This window comes from Phocoena sinus, chromosome 15 (assembly GCF_008692025.1).
Source record: "Phocoena sinus isolate mPhoSin1 chromosome 15, mPhoSin1.pri, whole genome shotgun sequence".
In the NCBI taxonomy this organism is placed as follows: Eukaryota; Metazoa; Chordata; class Mammalia; order Artiodactyla; family Phocoenidae; genus Phocoena; species Phocoena sinus.
Genome location: NC_045777.1, coordinates 79,011,001 through 79,027,938, shown reverse-complemented (window position 1 = coordinate 79,027,938; position 16,938 = coordinate 79,011,001). Strand labels below are relative to the sequence as shown.

Genomic DNA, 16,938 nt, shown 5'->3' with positions numbered 1-16,938 from the left:
AAGTCCAGGCCACTGTCAGTCAGCCATTTCATTACATACAGATGAAATCACTAGTACTAACTAGTACATTATATCAACCTGAACAAGCTACTTAAACATCTGCGCCTGTTTACCACCTCACCTTTCTGTGCAGATTCTGTAAGACATTATGTAAAGCAACTAGCCCAGTATCCAATACATACAGAAATTCAACAAATGTTAGTTCCCTTCCGCCTGAATCTTACTTAAGTTTTCAAAGGATTATATAGGGCTTGCTTTAGTGTTACGTAAACAGTTTACCTAACTACTTTAGTAAATCCTTTAGTAATAGTAATAGCTATCTTACCTATTTACTTCAGTAATAGTTATCCTTCAGTAATGGGCTGGAAAATTTAAAAATTTAAATAGAAAAACGAAACAGTCAACTCAATCACTGTTGCAGGGAAATGAAATCTTTTGCCTATAGATTCCATAGATTTGGACTAAAAATATCTAAAGGTCTTGTAAACAAAGTATGAAAAAAATGACAAAACAAACAAGGCCAATACAGCATCGAGTTATCAAAAAGGGACAAAAAAGGAAAAATGTTGCAATGATACACAGTCTAACAATTATTGTAATAGTCAACATTCCCAATAACAAACGTGGTTCTAAAATTTGGTGATTAGGGACTTCCTTGGTGGCGCAGTGGTTAGGAATCCACCTGTCAACACAGAGGACATGGGTTCGAGCCCTGGTCTGGGCGGATCCCACGTACCACGGAGCAGCTGAGCCCATGCGCCACAACTACTGAGCCTGTGCTCTAGAGCCCACGAGCCACAACTATTGAAGCCCGTGCTCCACAGCAAGAGAAGCCACTGCAATAAGAAGCCCTCGCACCACAACGAAGAGTAGCCCCCGCTCGCCGCAACTAGAGAAAGCCCGCCTGCAGCAACGAAAACCCAACACATTAAAAAAAAAAAAAAAAAAAATTGGCGATTAAAATATTTGATATTAAGTGGACTTCAAATGTAATGTATATTTTTACTCACATAGAAATATATTCTATAATCTATGTTGGAAGCTCCAATCCTGACATTTGGTGAGTCAAATCACATTAAAAAAATAAATAAAAATAGGCACTCACCTCAAAATCACACTCTTCTCCCACAGCATATTTGGTCATGATCTCTAACCAAGCAGTATCTACTAACTTCTCTAAGGAGGCTGTGTTATGGTGAACCATTTCCAGAACAAGTTTCTCATACCAGGCAGGGAACTCCTCCTTCAAACTAAACAAACATGTCATCAGTTACCAAGAAAATGCAGGACAGCCTATCCGGAGAGTTGCTCAGATCAATGCAAAAAGCTCTTTAGCAAATACATGCAAGGCACTGGAGAATACAAAGATTAAAACCTATGTGGTTTACAGGATAAAGAAAGAACTTTTAAATAGCTTTGTCTGACTGACCTGTCCATGTTAATTTTCTCATCTATAAAATGAAAATAATAAGCACATCATTAGTAAGGTTGAACATTTTCCCATTCATTTGTTTTTGCAGTTGACTTCCCTTTTCAGGTATGAATTCTTTATACATATCCTTTGCGCAATTTTTGGTTGGGAGACCATAACTTAATTATTATGTCTCAATCAATAAAAATGCATTCCTTCATTTAGTTCTCACAATACCTTGTGAGGGGTCTAGAATTTTCATTTTACAGATAAGAAAAATAAATCATGAATGGTTAATATGTTGGAACCATGATTTGAACTCCTTGCAAAGTGAAACAATGATGTACCACTTTTCATTTATTAAACTAGCAAAGAAGAACTTTAATTATCACACCCTGTTACGAGCAAGTGAATGGTGCAAAATAGCACACATGCTCTGCCAAAAGCCCATGTTTCACCTCTTTTGGAAAGCTGTTTGACAACAGTTAGGAGAACTGTCATAGGTACACAAAGATATTCACTGCTGGATTCTTGATGACAGCAGAAAATGGGAAGCAACCTAAATGGAGAGTTGTTAGATATCCAATTCTGACCAGATAGTTTAACACATGTGTTACAGGGCAAAAGGAAGGATCAGGCATGAGAATATTCATACAGATGCAAGTAGCAGGTTTATTATCATACTACAATATTCTCAATCACTCTCTGTGCTATTCATAACAAACGTTCCTCCAACTGCTAGGCTTAAAAGCTCTTATCATACTCCCGTTCACAATTAACCTACCAAGTTATCTGCTATTCCCCTCATGATCAATAACCTTCAAGTCTCCCTGCCTTTGTTAAGGCTGTTACCTTTGTCCTCTCCCCACTGTCTTCCCTCCCAGCTTAATCACCCTTCCAACATGTCCTCAGACTTCCTTAATTCCATGAGGCCTTTCCTGGCCCCTATAAATTCACTGTCTCTTTCCATTAAGCCTCCCAGTCACTCAGGCTTAAAGCTTCATTGTCTGTGGTTATTTCTGGGGAGTGAAGTTGGACAATGATGTTCAGATTCTTTTACTAACTCTGTATTGTTTACATTCTTATAACAAGTATGCATTTCTTTTATAATCAGAAAAAAGTATTTCTACTTTGAATAAAAATTATAAAACCTCACTGTCTTTTTCAACAATTTCTCCCATTACTCCTTATATTCTATTAGCTATCAAATCACATAAAACATTCCCTAAGTGCGTTCTTCAGAACTTCCCTCCGTTGCAATGGGATCTAAGGTCGAACAAGTTTAAAACCCATAAGATTAAAAAAAAAAAAAAAAAAAAAAAAACCCATAAGATTAAACCAAGCTAGAGTTTCTTTACTACAGTCTTCTGAAAATCTTTAATGTGTATTATGACTTTTCATGAACAAACTTTGTAGTGGTTTTCCAAAATTATGACCAAACCCCCTTTTTCAGAATGTAAATCCATCTCATTCTTTCTATTCCCAATAATGCCATGATTCCCGACCCGAATACTCTTAGCTAGACTACACAGACTTCCCACCTGCCTCTTCCCTAACTCATCTTGCACACCGCTTCCAGATTAATCTTCTCAAAGCACAACCCCAATCATCAAAACTGTCGTCATATGTGCCTCTGCTGTTCAAAAAGCATTGCTGTCCTCACACTGGTCACTGAAGTAAATACATGAATAGCTGAGACAGAGATCACATGGCCCACAAACCCTAAAATATTTACTAACTGGCACTTTACAGTAAAGGTAGGCCAACCCTGAGTCTAGTATACTAAATGGGGCATATACATAAATAACAATAATCCAAAACAGAACTATGTCAGTGACCCAAGCAAAGAAGAAACAGGCACCAGGTTAACAGACTTCACTAATTATTAATCAGTGATGGAACCATTACTAGACCCCAGGTCTCAACTGAAGGTTGTGTTCTGTTACACAGGCAAAAGAGCAGAATGGTATTAATTACTAAACTGTATGCTCTCTGCTTATATACTATCAAGAGAAGTCAATGAGAAGTCCACAGAAAAAGTTTCTACTCCGAATTTCTAAAAGAGTACTGTTTTTTGATAGTAGCTAGAAATGGAGTATAACCTTTAAAATTTGTGAATCACTATAATGTACTCCTGTAACATATAATACTGTATATCAAATATACTTAAATTAAAAAAAAAACCACTAAAAAAAAAAGAGTACTGTTTTATCATCCTTAGTTTCTACTTATCTTCTGCATGCTTCTACTGCCTAAATTCTGAGTGGTTTTTTTTGAGAGACTACCCAGACAGATAGGCCCTTTGAAAACAGACAGAATTTTTAAGACACCTCATTCAACCACCCCACTCAGATAAACTGTCTTCAAACTATGTACTTATTTTTGACAGCTGCTTTAAATACTATCTTAAATTTCAAATGACCACAAAATAAAGAAAACTTTCTGCTAATTTGCTGCGTCCATATTACTTCTAGATTATACCAGCTTCCTTTGCTTAGAACCACATTTCCAGAGTACTTACAAGGTAAAAGTATACAGCAAGAACACTCAAAAGCCTAGTAAATACGTAAATAAGTGTACGCACAACTATATATTCCACATACTGTTACTTGCAAAATGACAACAGGCAAGACACCAGTACATTATACTAACGTAATGTATTCCAATTTATGCCCCATAAATTTAAATACAAATATTCCCTCTTTCCTAATAACATGAAGATAGCGCTAGAAGGGCAGTGCTTCTACTACTTACAGTTCAGCAACTTCCTGTTCCTCCTCCCAGGCCTCTTTGTGTGTTAGCTGACTGCTTCCAGTACTCTTACACGTCCAAATGCGCTCACTGTATCTTTCCAAGCGGGCTTCATACTCTCTGTTAGCAGTGGCTCAGGAACACAATATTCAAGCAACAGAGACAACTAATCCACAAATTACTTACCATATATGGGAAAAAACTACAGTATACTTTCTATAATGTACAGCATAAGATAAAACTGAAATCAGAATTTTCAATTGGCAAATCCAAACAAGATGATTAACACTAAAGTATGGTTAGGACCGTCTACAACTGTGCTTTCTTCAATTCACCCAAGTTTCATTTCACAAGACTCACACAGTACTAAAGATCAGTAAGAAAAAATAAAGGCAAAATAAAATACAAGACACAAGGAATAAGAATTTAAGGTATGTGAAACTGTTACACAACTCAGATGGTCAGCAAGTTTAAGAATCAGTTCCACAGTAAGATGAGATGGCTCCAGCAGTCTCACAGGCAGTTTGGAATAACCCCGTGCATATGCTAATGATCCATTTACTAACAGCCTTCCAGTCTACCTTGGAAACACTTGTTGATTCTCTAAGGTTTAAAAAATAAGTTCCATAAAGTAGTAAAAATAATTGTGATACAGTAATATTTATCCAGAGTTTATGTTATCTCCAATAATACCACGTCCACAAATTGTTTACCAGTCATTATTCTGTCTTTGTGAGGGAGATGGAGGAAGACATCCTATAACTAGTGCATGTATATGGTAACTTTCCATACCATCCCAATTGTAATTCATTATCACCCAGCCATATTCAAATTCAAATGACAAGTAACTAATTTACTTTTATGCACAGCAAAAGATGCTATGCAGGAAAATAAACTTACACCACAACTAGAGAATTAGCTGCCAATCTCTGTACTTTCCAAGTGACAGTTTTTATATATAATGGTTGAAATAAAAAGTATTTAAACAGCTCCCCTTGTAATATTACCTCACAACTAAACAAATAATTCATTTTTAATATAAAAGAGATTCTTGGTTTTCTAGGGTTATGATCAGTTAAAAGACAAATGACAGGGATAAATCCATAAATAATCCAGAACTGTAGTTTTAGTCAATAGTATAAGCACCTTCTCTCACCATATCATTCTCTGGATCTGCCAAAAACAAAGCAATGTGTCTCTTTTCCTCACCGGGCTGTTGCTAATATTTAAATGGTTAAACAAAATAGAGCACCTGTAAAAATCAGGAGTCAGACTTCCATAGAAAGCTATGTAAATCCAATCACTGAAAACTTATAAAATCCCATAGAGAAAAGGAAATAGCATGGTTTCTACAGGGACATTATCATAACTAACTTATCAACAAAATGGATTTGTTTTCTGTTTGCCTGTTTGCACCTGGGGAGGGGAGGTAAAATAAAGAATCAGTACGTGGATTTATTTAAACATTCAAAAAGCTTAGTAACATTCTAGGGCTTCCCCGGTGGCACAGTGGTTGAGAGTCCACCTGCCGATGCGGGGGGCGCGGGTTCGTGCCCCGGTCCGGGAGGATCCCACATGCCGCGGAGCGGCTGGGCCCGTGGGCTGTGGCCGCTGGGCCTGCACGTCCGGAGCCTGTGCTCCGCGACTGGAGGGGCCGCGGTAGTGAGGGGCCCGTGTACCGGAAAAAAAAAAAAAAAAAAAGCTTAGTAACATTCTAATATATCATTCAGCTACACTGAAGAAATTCACTGTGTAATCAGAGAGAATGTGAGATTAACAAATACGTCCTAAAGAGAAAACATTAAGTTTTTATTATTAGTTGTTATTTTATTAATTTATTTATTTATTTTTGCTGTGTTGGGTCTTCGTTTCTGTGCGAGGGCTTTCTCTAGTTGTGGCAAGCGGGGGCCACTCTTCATTGCAGTGCGCGGGCCTCTCACTATCACGGTGTCTCTTGTTGCTGAGCACAGGCTCCAGACCAGCAGGCTCAGTAGTTGTGGCTCACGGGCCTAGTTGCTCGGAGGCATGTGGGATCCTCCCAGACCAGGGCTCGAACCCGTGTCCCCTGCATTAGCAGGCAGATTCTCAACCACTGCGTCACCAGGGAAGCCCCTATTATTAGCTGTTAATTTAAAAAGTAGGAATAATGTGGGAATTTCCTGGTGGTCCAGTGGCCGAGAGCATGAGTTCAATCCCTGGTCAGGGAACTAAGATCCTGCAAGTCACAAGGCTTTGCCTAGTGGCGGGGGGGTGCGGGGGGGAGTAGGAATAATGTGCCATGTGCCCAGTCAATTCTCCTTAGATCAAGACCCATATGGCCAATAACACACAAGACTGCTGTCACCTGGATGCCTCAGTAATCCCTCAAATCCAACTTCTAAAACTAAACTCTTACTACTCCTCCACTCCCTCCCAAACTTGCTCTTTAACAGATACTCCCAATCTCACTGAATGGCCCTAGTGTCCAAGTTAGAAATCAGGGACTCATCCTAACCTCTTCAGTCCCTAACTGTAACCACTTAGGTGTTTCTCAATTAAGTCCTTTCTCTCCAATAAAAGAACCATTATCCAAATCCAGCTTTTGATCCTCATTTCTCATCCAGTCATAACATTTTAAAACATGTTAATTGGCCTGACTGGTAATCCTCTTTTTCTCTGGTCCTTTGTGATTCTCACACTCACAACCTTTTTTCTGTCTTGTTTTTAAACCCATTTCTTCTGATTTAAAAATCTCACTTGGCCTCAGGCCTCCTAAAATACAAATATGTTGTTGCAAAGGGAAAAATCCTCCGGCCCCCACAGTTCTGAAAATCACTCCACCCATCAAGATTTTATTTTCTATGATTTTTATTATTTTAAGGGGAAAAAAAAGGAAGAAACTTTTTTTTCCAACTTTTTTCAGACAATATGTATTTAAATACCAAATACTGATTGATTGAGTGTGGTTTTTCAAATAATGACAGTCTCTTCTACCCTAATACAGATCTTTCGTACCCTCCTTTGAAAAATCATCATCAGTATAGCATTCTCATTCTGGGTGACCTCATCCATGCCCATAACTTCAACTACTATCTATATATGCTAATAACTTCTATCACCAGCTCAGTCTCCTCTCTCTGAACTCCAGGCCCATATATATACTAGCAACATATACATCTCCATTTGGATATACTCAGCAATTCAATACAAGAACCTCCGTAACTAAACACTTCCTATCCGTCCCCCACCACCCTTGACAGTCAAAACAAAAGAACCACTTGATCCTCTTCCATGAAACCCCACACCTCAGATTGGGACTCAAACCCAATCACATCTCAGATGGGGCTTGAACCCACAATCTCCCTGCTGAAACCACACACCTGGTCTCAGGACTAATGAAGCTCAGGTTCTTTATGCCTCAGTGCAGAAGGAATGCAGAGAGAGGCAAAGCCATAGGCAAGAAGTAGATTTATTAATATAGGATGCTTGTGAAGGATGCAAGCAGTCAGGCAAGGGAGTTTTCCCCAAGACCTAAGGGGGAAAGCAGGTTTATTTAGGGAGATACACACTCCACAGCCAGAGTGTGGGCCCTCTCAGAAGGTGATAGGCCCTGGAATATGGGATGGTTAGTTTTTATGGGCTGGGTAATTTCATAGGCTAAGCAATAGGAAGATTACTCCAACTATTTTGGGGAAGAGGCAGGGATTTCCAGGAATTGGACCACTGCCCACTTTCTGGCCTCCAACAGTCAGGGTGCCTGCAGGGCGTCATTTACAATATTCTAATGTATCACAATGAGCGTATAATGAGGCTCAAGGTCTACTGGAAGTAGATTCTTCCGCCAACTCGGTTCTAACCACTTTATGTCCTCAGGGGCTGTCATTCTTTTAAGGTTGTGCCCTGCCCCCTTCCCTCCTGTCTCACAGGGTCCTCTATATCAGAGAAAAACACCACTAACCAAGTGATAACCAAAACATAACCCTTGATTCCTCCCCAATCAATCACCAAACCCTGTCAAATCTACTTAATTTCAGAAATCCATCAACTGTACTTCTCTCCACCTCAAGGGCTAGTAAATTTATTTAGACCACCATTATCTACTGCCTAGATTATTTAATTATTTAAACACCATCTAGTTGCCACTAGTCTCAAGGCTGCAGATCCATTCTCAATGCTACAGCCACATTGATCTTCCTAACCTAAAAGCCTGCCTCTTTCCTGTTCAAATTTTTCAACACCCTCCACTAAATTTAAGGCAAAGTCCAAACCCCTCAGCCTATCTCACAAGGACCTGTGATGCAGCCCTTTTCTGTATCTCTCAACACTGCATCTCCATTCCCACTTCTTCACTCCAGCCATGTGAAACTTCTTTCAGGTTTTCAAAATCAGGAATTCCCTGGTGGTCCAGTGGTTAGGACTCAGCGCTCTCACTGCCAGGGGCCCGGGTTAGAGCCCTGGTCAGGGAACTAAGATCCCACAAGCTGCCGAGTGCAGCCCAAACAAACAAAAATAGCTCACTGAGATATAACTGGCAAAATAAACTAAATTCTAACCATCCTTTGGATCTCAACTTAAAAGCAACCTTCCCCAGGAAACATTCCCTTAACCCTAAAATGTGGCAGACTGTACTATTTTTTCCAAATATCCACCTCTCTTCCCTAAGAGGATTCTACACCTCCACCCACTGCCATGTGGCTTGCAATACCTCCTGGGAAGAGGAAAGCACATCCCCTCCCCACAAAGGCTGGGCCCTGCCACATAACTTGCTTTGACCAATAGATGTGATAGACACCACTTCCAGGAAGAAGCTTAAAAAGCTGTCATGGTTTCCTCCTGACCTTTCTGCCACTAGAAAAGGTCGCTGCAGACAGGGACTGCTCCTTCAGCCTGAAACTTGGAATAAGAAAAATGTGCCTTTCCTTTTTTTTCACCTGTTTCCTTTTTTTCAAATGTGGCCCTAGAAAAATTTTAATTACATGTGGCTCACATCACATTTCTGTTGGATAGCACTATAAACCTAACGATTACGTCTAGGAATGAATGTCCTCTGACAGCACAATTTTTAACTGACTAGTCATTCAAATTAGATTAATTTCAAAAGTCTAAAACTGAAATTTCTACAACCACCCCTAACGTTAGGTAGTTTTACGTTTATGTAACTCTGTTCTGGTTATTACTTTGATTTATGCTAAGAGAAAAGTTAAAGAAAAAATAAAAATGAAAGGAGGAAAAAAAAGCCCATGAGAAGGATATTCAGGGACTTCCCTGGTGGCGCAGTGGTTAAGAATCCGCCTGCCAATGCAGGGGACATGGGACCGAGCCCTGGGCTGGGAAGATCCCACAGGCCATGGAGCAACTAAGCCCATGCGCCATAACTCCTGAGCCCGCAGCCTGCAACTACTGAAGCCCACACACCTAGAGCCCGTGCTCCACAACAACAGAAACCACCGTAATGAGAAGCCCACTCACCACAACGAAGACTGAACAGAGCCCCCCCAAAATAATAATAAATTAATTTTTTACAAAAAGAAGGATGTTAAGTCAGCTGGCTCTAAAACCTATTTCAGATTTTAGGTTACCAAAATAAGTCACTCACTCTCAAATAACCGCTCAAAGCAAATGCCAATTGTGGTTTTTATGTTCCAGCGACTGCTGCACTTATAATTGCAGACAAAATGTCAAAGCAATTCTCCAAAGGTTGTGTAAGCTATAAATGATAAGTTCAAATCCTAGACTATCTCATTATGCATCTACTTTTTCAAGAGTTCAAGAGCTACTTCCTTACCACCATATGCTGCCCTTCTTTGTTCTCTTTAGCCTTGTAAGTATTGTTGCTTTCAATAAAGTACCTGATAGCCTGAAAGGAAGTGGCCCATAAAAGTATGGAGGTTAAATAAGCATAACTATAACGCTAAGAGTTCTAAGTGAGAAGACAAAGCACCAACTCAAGATCTGCTTTTTATCCTATTTTCTCTCTTTGGACCAGTCTGTCATTAAGTTAAAAATAAATCTAATCTGATAATAACTTGTTACTTTAAAGAAATTAAATTATAAAAATCGACATAAGAGCTCAGTATTCCAACTGCCCAATAAAATCCTGTCTTGCAACTACAACTTAACCCCAGCTCTTAAAACACTCTAGGCAAATCAAGTTATTCTTGCCTAGAGCCAGAATAACTGTATATTCTAATACCCCCTCCTTATAACACCATCTAAAAGTTCTCATATTGATGCTACTAAGGTTATGAACTAGTTTCTAGGCTTTAGAAACTAGGATAAAGCAATACAAAAAAAAATTTAATCTACAGCAGGCCACTTGTAGGTTCAGTTCCTCCTTAAAATCTATCTTGACTTAAACACAGTCAGTGTAGAATTCTATTGTCAAATAATCACATCAAGAAGTGATTCCAATAAAGTTACTTTTTCAAACCAAGATCTACTGTGTTGCCAGCAGTAGTACTAGCCTAGGAAGCAATGTACCATAGATTTAAAGCTACAGTACAATAAACATCAACATATAACCCAGTCATTAAATGTGTGCATAAGTTTAATGAAGATGTACAGTAATACCTTCAAGAACACAATGCTCACAGTTTTAGGTCAATAAAACACCATACAAATTTGCCATAGAATATACATGCAACCAAAAGGTAGGTATAAGGAGAAAATTAAAGTATGAAGTCCTATTAAAACATAATTATAACTATAAATTAAGAACTGGAAATAACAACACTTCAAATGCAGCAGTTACCCAACCACATACTTGTTCTCCTCTATGAAATCACTAATAGCCTAATAAAGAAATATGCCAACCTGCCAACCACACAGTACAATTGTTTAAAAACCATCCTCAAAGTGCTTCCACTTGTAGAAATTACCAAGGGAGCAATTTTCCCCCAATATGTAACACAATTTAATAACTCCTTTGTTAAAAGGGTTCTAAATACTGGTATGGGAAATTTTAAAGATGAAGAATTTTTATTAAATATATAACAGTTAAAAAGTTCCACGTATCAGTTTTCAACTGTCACCATTAAAAGAAACTCCTCATATGTATCACTGTATTTCAGCGATTTCAGTAAATGATATGAAAAAGCCGGGGCTGCCAGTTCTATCTACAGCCATTTTTTACAGAGCTCAGTACCTAGTACAGACTTAGAATTTGTCTCCTCCCTATCGCAGTTTCTGATGCTCCACTAGAACCAGACCTGAAAAATCAACAACCAGTAATATTAGTGTGAATAACCATCAACTGCTCAAAAGATGACATCTGAAAAGGATATGGCAGATTCCCAAAAGTAATTTTTTACTTCACCGATGTTTTGCAATGTTATTTAAAAAAAAAAAAAATTGGGCACTTTTAGAATAAAGTATTTGGTAGAGCTAGAGCACTTCTCCAAAACAATCCAAAAGTCCTAACAAGACATGAAAAAGAACCAGATTACCACTCCGACCCCTCCCTTAAATGCACCTTATCATACCACAAACTGACACAAACAATGGACTAACATTATTAAAAGTGAAAGAATAGCATTCCATGTTCCTCTCTTGATTTACTTTCAGGGATGAGGTACGAGGAGCACTGAATTCTACTCCTGATTCTCATCATTTACGGAGTGTGTGACCTTTAGCAAGCCAACCTCAACTGTGTGGGCCCGCTTGGCATACCCAGGCAGGAGAACCCCACCATCTCCAAGATCCATTTCAGCTCTGAGATGCTCTAGCTGCATTTCTTCAAGAGTCCTCCTACAGCATGGACAAACTTGCCAAATCCCTTTGTATGTAAACACCTAACATCCACAAACTGCACTCAATCAAGAATGAGGTTATCCCATAAAGCATTACATTAAAGGGAGGACCAAAGAGAAATGAAATCAAATGATATAGCTCACACCAGCATTTCCTTCCATACTGAAGGCAAGCAAACTGAAACTACTAAGAAATCAAGTCCTTCCAAAGGGAAAGGGGTGATAAAACTAAAGAATACATTACCCTTCACTCTTGAAGCTTTCTGTACACTAAAGAAAGCTTGATTCAAAACTTTTTTACACTTAAGCTTCAAAACGGACGCATCTGGCATCCATAAAAAAAGTAAATAAGAGTCGTACAACTTTCAACTAAAAGACTAATAAGCTTGTGCAAGAAACCTTAAGCAATGATCAAAACGGTGCTTCTCATTTAAAACATCAGCCTCGTGTTTCTAAAATACAGCATAAAAACTTTAAGCGTGTCTTTTTGAAACGTTGTTAAAAGACAAATACTGATCTCCTATACATCGTCAAAATTCCAAATCTGTGCATGCCCAGGGAAGGAAGGCATCCGCTCCTCCAAGGTAACTTTTTTACTGCCTCTTCTCTAAGTCTGGACATTCATTCTTGGTTTTGTGCCTCACAATCCTGTCAGTTCATCCATCACCAGCCTAAAGTCCACTCGGGAGAAGCAAAACACAAATGTCTCCGCAGAGATCCGGGAAGACGCAGTCGCGACTTGTACAACCGAGATCACGAGGCCGCTCAAGTACAATTTCCAAAACTTAAGTGGAAGGCTTAATTTAAAAAGAAAAAAGCAGCAGCAAGAAAACCCCGCTCAACCCTCGGTACTTAGGGCCTAAAGCCAACCCCCTGGGGCGGGGGGGGGGGGGGGCGGGATAGAGGGTCGTTCATCTACAGCGAGGCCCGTGACAAAGTGCGGGGCCGAGGAAAGGAGGGAGGGCGCAGGGCTCCGGGGCGGCCTGAGCCGGGCCGGCCCGCCCGCCCACCCCACCCCCCCTGGAACGGCGGGCCTGGGGCTCGAGCTCGGGGTGCTGGCCCGCCAGCGCCGGACGCGCTGACAGCTGCCACCGGCACGGGGCTGCGCGGCCCACCCCGCCCCACCCCACCCCGCGGGCGGCCTGGCCGGCGCGACTGGAAAAGGATACTCCCGGGTGCGGAAGGCCTCCTGAGTGTGCGCGATGGTGAAGAGCGGCTCCTCGCCGGGAAGCGGCTTCACCAGCGGGAAGGGCTTGCGGCCCAGGAGCGGCGCCATCGCGGCGGCGGCAGCGGCGGGGAAGGCGGCTGCTCCTCAGCACGCCCGCGGCGTAACACTAGGCCCCGCGGCCCGGAGCGAGCGCCTGGCTCCCGGGGGTGGGGTGGGGGAGGGGAGGGGTGAGAGGGCGGCGCGAACTCGGCTCCTTCACTGCTGGCGCCGCCGCGCTAGGGCCATGGAGAGGGACGCAAGGGCACAGAACTCCCACGCACAATGCCGCGCCGCCCCGAAGCCTCCGGCCAACCTTCGCTACGGGTCCCCGCGTTCGGCAGTCACGACTCGTCCTCAGCTGCACCGGAGAAAATTATTGAAAAATGGCGGGAGATTCCCCTCCTCCCCCCGGTCCGGCCAGCGCACACACTAACATGCTCCCCTGTGGCGCCGGTGGCGAATGCTCCAATAGGCGGAGAGCAGGTCAGCACCCAGCGTTTATTGGCTCACAGGAGCTGCCGCTCTGCAATTGGGTCCCTCCCCCTTCCCGGGCCGCCTAGTTGGGTTGCAGCGCACTAGAGGGCAGTATGAAGAGGTGAAAGGTCACGTTATGTAAGCGCCAGTGACAGGAGCGAGCCTCCAGCGGCGGAGTTGAAAGTGGGGGACAGCGGGGCACTGAAAGGCCGAGAATTCAAAGAGATCAGGCCAGAGAAGCCCTCTAACATACACAGACACTACGCCATCTGTCACCGAAGGCGACACCGACATCCGGGCACCACTGTCCGTGTGGTACGCCGGAGGGGGGAGGGGGAGCGCGCGGCCAGGGGCTTTGTCTTTTCACTTGGGCTCCGCCCCCTTCTTAAAGGCGCCGCTCTCGGCCACGCCCGGAGGTGCGCGGGTGGGGCGGATGGGAGGAGGGCTTGGCGGGAAGTAACCTCCAGACCTTACCTCAGCAAAGGTTCTACGAGGGGTAACTTGAGCCCCAGCCTTGCTCCCCCCAAAGTTACCTGCTTCTAGACTAGAGTGTGGTTTAGATCTAGATATTAGTATAATGCTTGCTTCTAGGGGCTTGCTGTAAAGGATAATACAGAAGCTTCTTTGGAAAAATATATTAAACGACATGTCTATTAAAAATACATACCTTCATTCAAATAGTCTTTACTAGCACCTACAATGTTCAGGGCCCTGCGTTGGGTGCTACAGGGGAGAAAAATGAGACTTGAAAAAATGGGAGACAAATAATCACAGTTCTGTGTGATGAATGCTGTACAAAGTGCGCAGTAAGAAAACAGCAATAATTGTGCCTGGAGAGTGAGAACATTTGAGCTACTTCTCCAAGCACACTACACCCACATAGTCCAAAATCTGCTTGGCTATCCAGTACAGTCAGAAACACACTTATTAATCATCCATCCCTGGTTAAATTGTCACCCTTGGTTCAAAAATCTTCAGTGGGCTTCCCTGGTGGCGCAGTGGTTGAGAGTCCGCCTGCCGATGCAGGGGACACGGGTTCGTGCCCTGGTCCGGGAACATCCCACATGCCGCTGAGCGGCTGGGCCCATGAGCCATGGCCGCTGAGCCTGCGCGTCCGGAGCCTGTGCTCCACAACGGGAGAGGCCACAACAGTGAGAGGCCCACGTACCGAAAAAAAAAAAAATCTTCAGTGCCCAGAACATACCTTCCCAGCCTAGTCTTCGACAGGGCTAGACTGCTAGATGTCCCTGAATGGCAGCATGCCAATGCCAGACCGTTTTCTCCTTTTCTTCTCACCTTGAAGTGAGAAGGATACCCCCCCGACCCACGTAAAAGGTAAGTTCTAGGTGTCAACTGGAAAAAAAAAAAAAGCACAACCTAAAAGTTGAGAATTATGTTTTATTTGGCAGACAAAACCGAGGATTTAAGTCCAGGACACAACATCTCAGATAGCTCTGAGAGACTACTTGGAAGAGGTAAGGGAGGAGCCAGGATACATAGGAGTTTTTGCAACAAAGACCAGGTAGTAGTCAGAATATCGAAAGATTACTGTTAAAGAAAACCAGATATCTCAAGTTAAGAAATTTATTGCTTTTCTATATATGGGAAGATGCAAAAGTCAGGGCTCACTGAAATCATTCCTTTGATATACACCTCAGCTATCTGGGGCCAGTATCTTGTGCTTTCTCTTCCTGAGTTTGGGGGTCGGCGGGGGGTGGGGGGCACTGCTAGATGGCGGGCATCCTGTTTCTATCCTGAGTTCCCTCATGGCTCAGCTGTAAGGTGATGGCTTGTTGCCTGCAACATCCTTTGTTTACTGATGTGGCAGGCAACATTTCTGTTTTCCATTGATACAGGTCAGACGCCATCTCTATGAAGCCCCTTCTGATCACCTAGCAGAGAAGGGAGCTCTTCTTCCTTCGGTAGCAATTTCTTCTAAGAGGATTAGGAGAAACCTCAGAGGATGTGGCATCTGAGTTGATTGTGAAGAGGTAAGTAGCACACTCCACTAGGCAAAGGAAATGAGGGACGAACCTTCTAGGCAGAGGGAGCAGCAGAGCAGACTTGGTAAATTCAGGACAATGTGCCTAAAACATAGGGATTTTTCAGGCAGAAAGTATCAAGAGATGAGAGTGGCAGAGGAAGTCATCGTCCTGGCCAAAGCGTGTGAGGGTTGAATTGAAGCGACCCTATAGAAGGGAACTGCAGTAGTTTGTGGCACTGGTGGCAAGGGCCTCAAATGTGTAACAAGATCAGTGGAGACAGGTGGCCAGATTTGAGGCACAGACTAAGTGGCTAATGGGATGGACGCTTGCAGAACTAGATAACTAATGGCAGACTACACACAGAATAAGAACTCCAAAAACATCCAAAAAACAAATTTTGGAAACATTTGATATTTAAAAAAATGCATCTAATTGCACATGAGAATGGTCACCATAGTCATTTCAGTGCTTGGGGCTGCTGTGGACTGGAATCCAGCCCCTGGTGGTGATAAAGCAGAGATCTAAAGTGGGAGACTCAGTGATGGACTCAGTTTCAACCATAAGAACCGGAGACCGGTACCCTGGAGAGCTATCCAGAACACAGGTGGAAATCCTGCAGACCGAAGTGGAAGCTAGAAGTGGGGCTTTGTGAATACAGCCTAGTAGCTGGAGTCCCAAGAAAAGGAGCTAAGAAGTGTCTCTCCAAACAAAGAATAGTGTTTACCTTGGAGAGATGGAGTTATGGTTGGTTTTATTTTCTTCGTTATCTTTTTGTATATTTTTCCATTTGTTTTTCTATAGTGATTATATTTTCATTTTAAAATAGAAAAAATATAAACTTTAACGTGACTATTGCTTGGTGGTTGTCCTCCATTTCTCTCTGTGGCTCCAATTTACAAACAATGGAGCTAATTGACACAAGATTTTTTAACACCCCTCTTTCACTGATGCAGACTGAAACCCTTGATTAGACAGTTTCAGCTTGTCATTTTTTTTTTTTTTTGACTGCACCATGTGATAGGGGGGATCTTAGTTCTCTGACCAGGGATCTAACCCATGCCCCCTGCAGTGGAAGCATGGAGTCCTAACCGCTGGACCGCCAGGGAATTCCCTACAGTTTCAGTTTCTGGCTGGTATTTTCCGGCCTGTCCTGTTGGTTCCTAAACCTCAAAACATCCCAAATCTGCAGTCTGTGATCTCTGTTCCCTCAATCACCTGCTCTGTGTGGGTGTTTTTTATTTCTATTAATGGCCCCACCTTCCTCACAACCTCACAGGCTCTGCCTTGACCTCTCTTGAGCTCCACAGCCATAGAGTCAATCAGATGACAGCAATTCTGCCTGCCTAAAATCGTGAACCATCCCCTTCCTGCCATCCCCACTGC

The 16,938-nt window shown here is 42.4% G+C and overlaps 1 protein-coding gene across 2 annotated transcripts in view; it reads right to left on the bottom strand.

The window, feature by feature from the left end:
- BAZ1B (bromodomain adjacent to zinc finger domain 1B) overlaps positions 1–13,536 on the bottom strand; it is a 65,413-nt gene extending 51,877 nt beyond the window's left edge. For both annotated transcript variants that reach the window (XM_032604201.1, XM_032604202.1), the window contains exons 1-3: positions 13,059–13,536; positions 4,166–4,282; positions 1,106–1,250 (exon numbers count right to left, since the gene is read on the bottom strand). In XM_032604201.1, coding sequence (XP_032460092.1) covers positions 1,106–1,250; positions 4,166–4,282; positions 13,059–13,165 — 369 coding nt within the window. In that variant the 5' untranslated portion in view covers positions 13,166–13,536. The remainder of the gene's footprint in view (positions 1–1,105; positions 1,251–4,165; positions 4,283–13,058) is intronic.
- Positions 13,537–16,938: the final 3,402 nt, after the last annotated feature.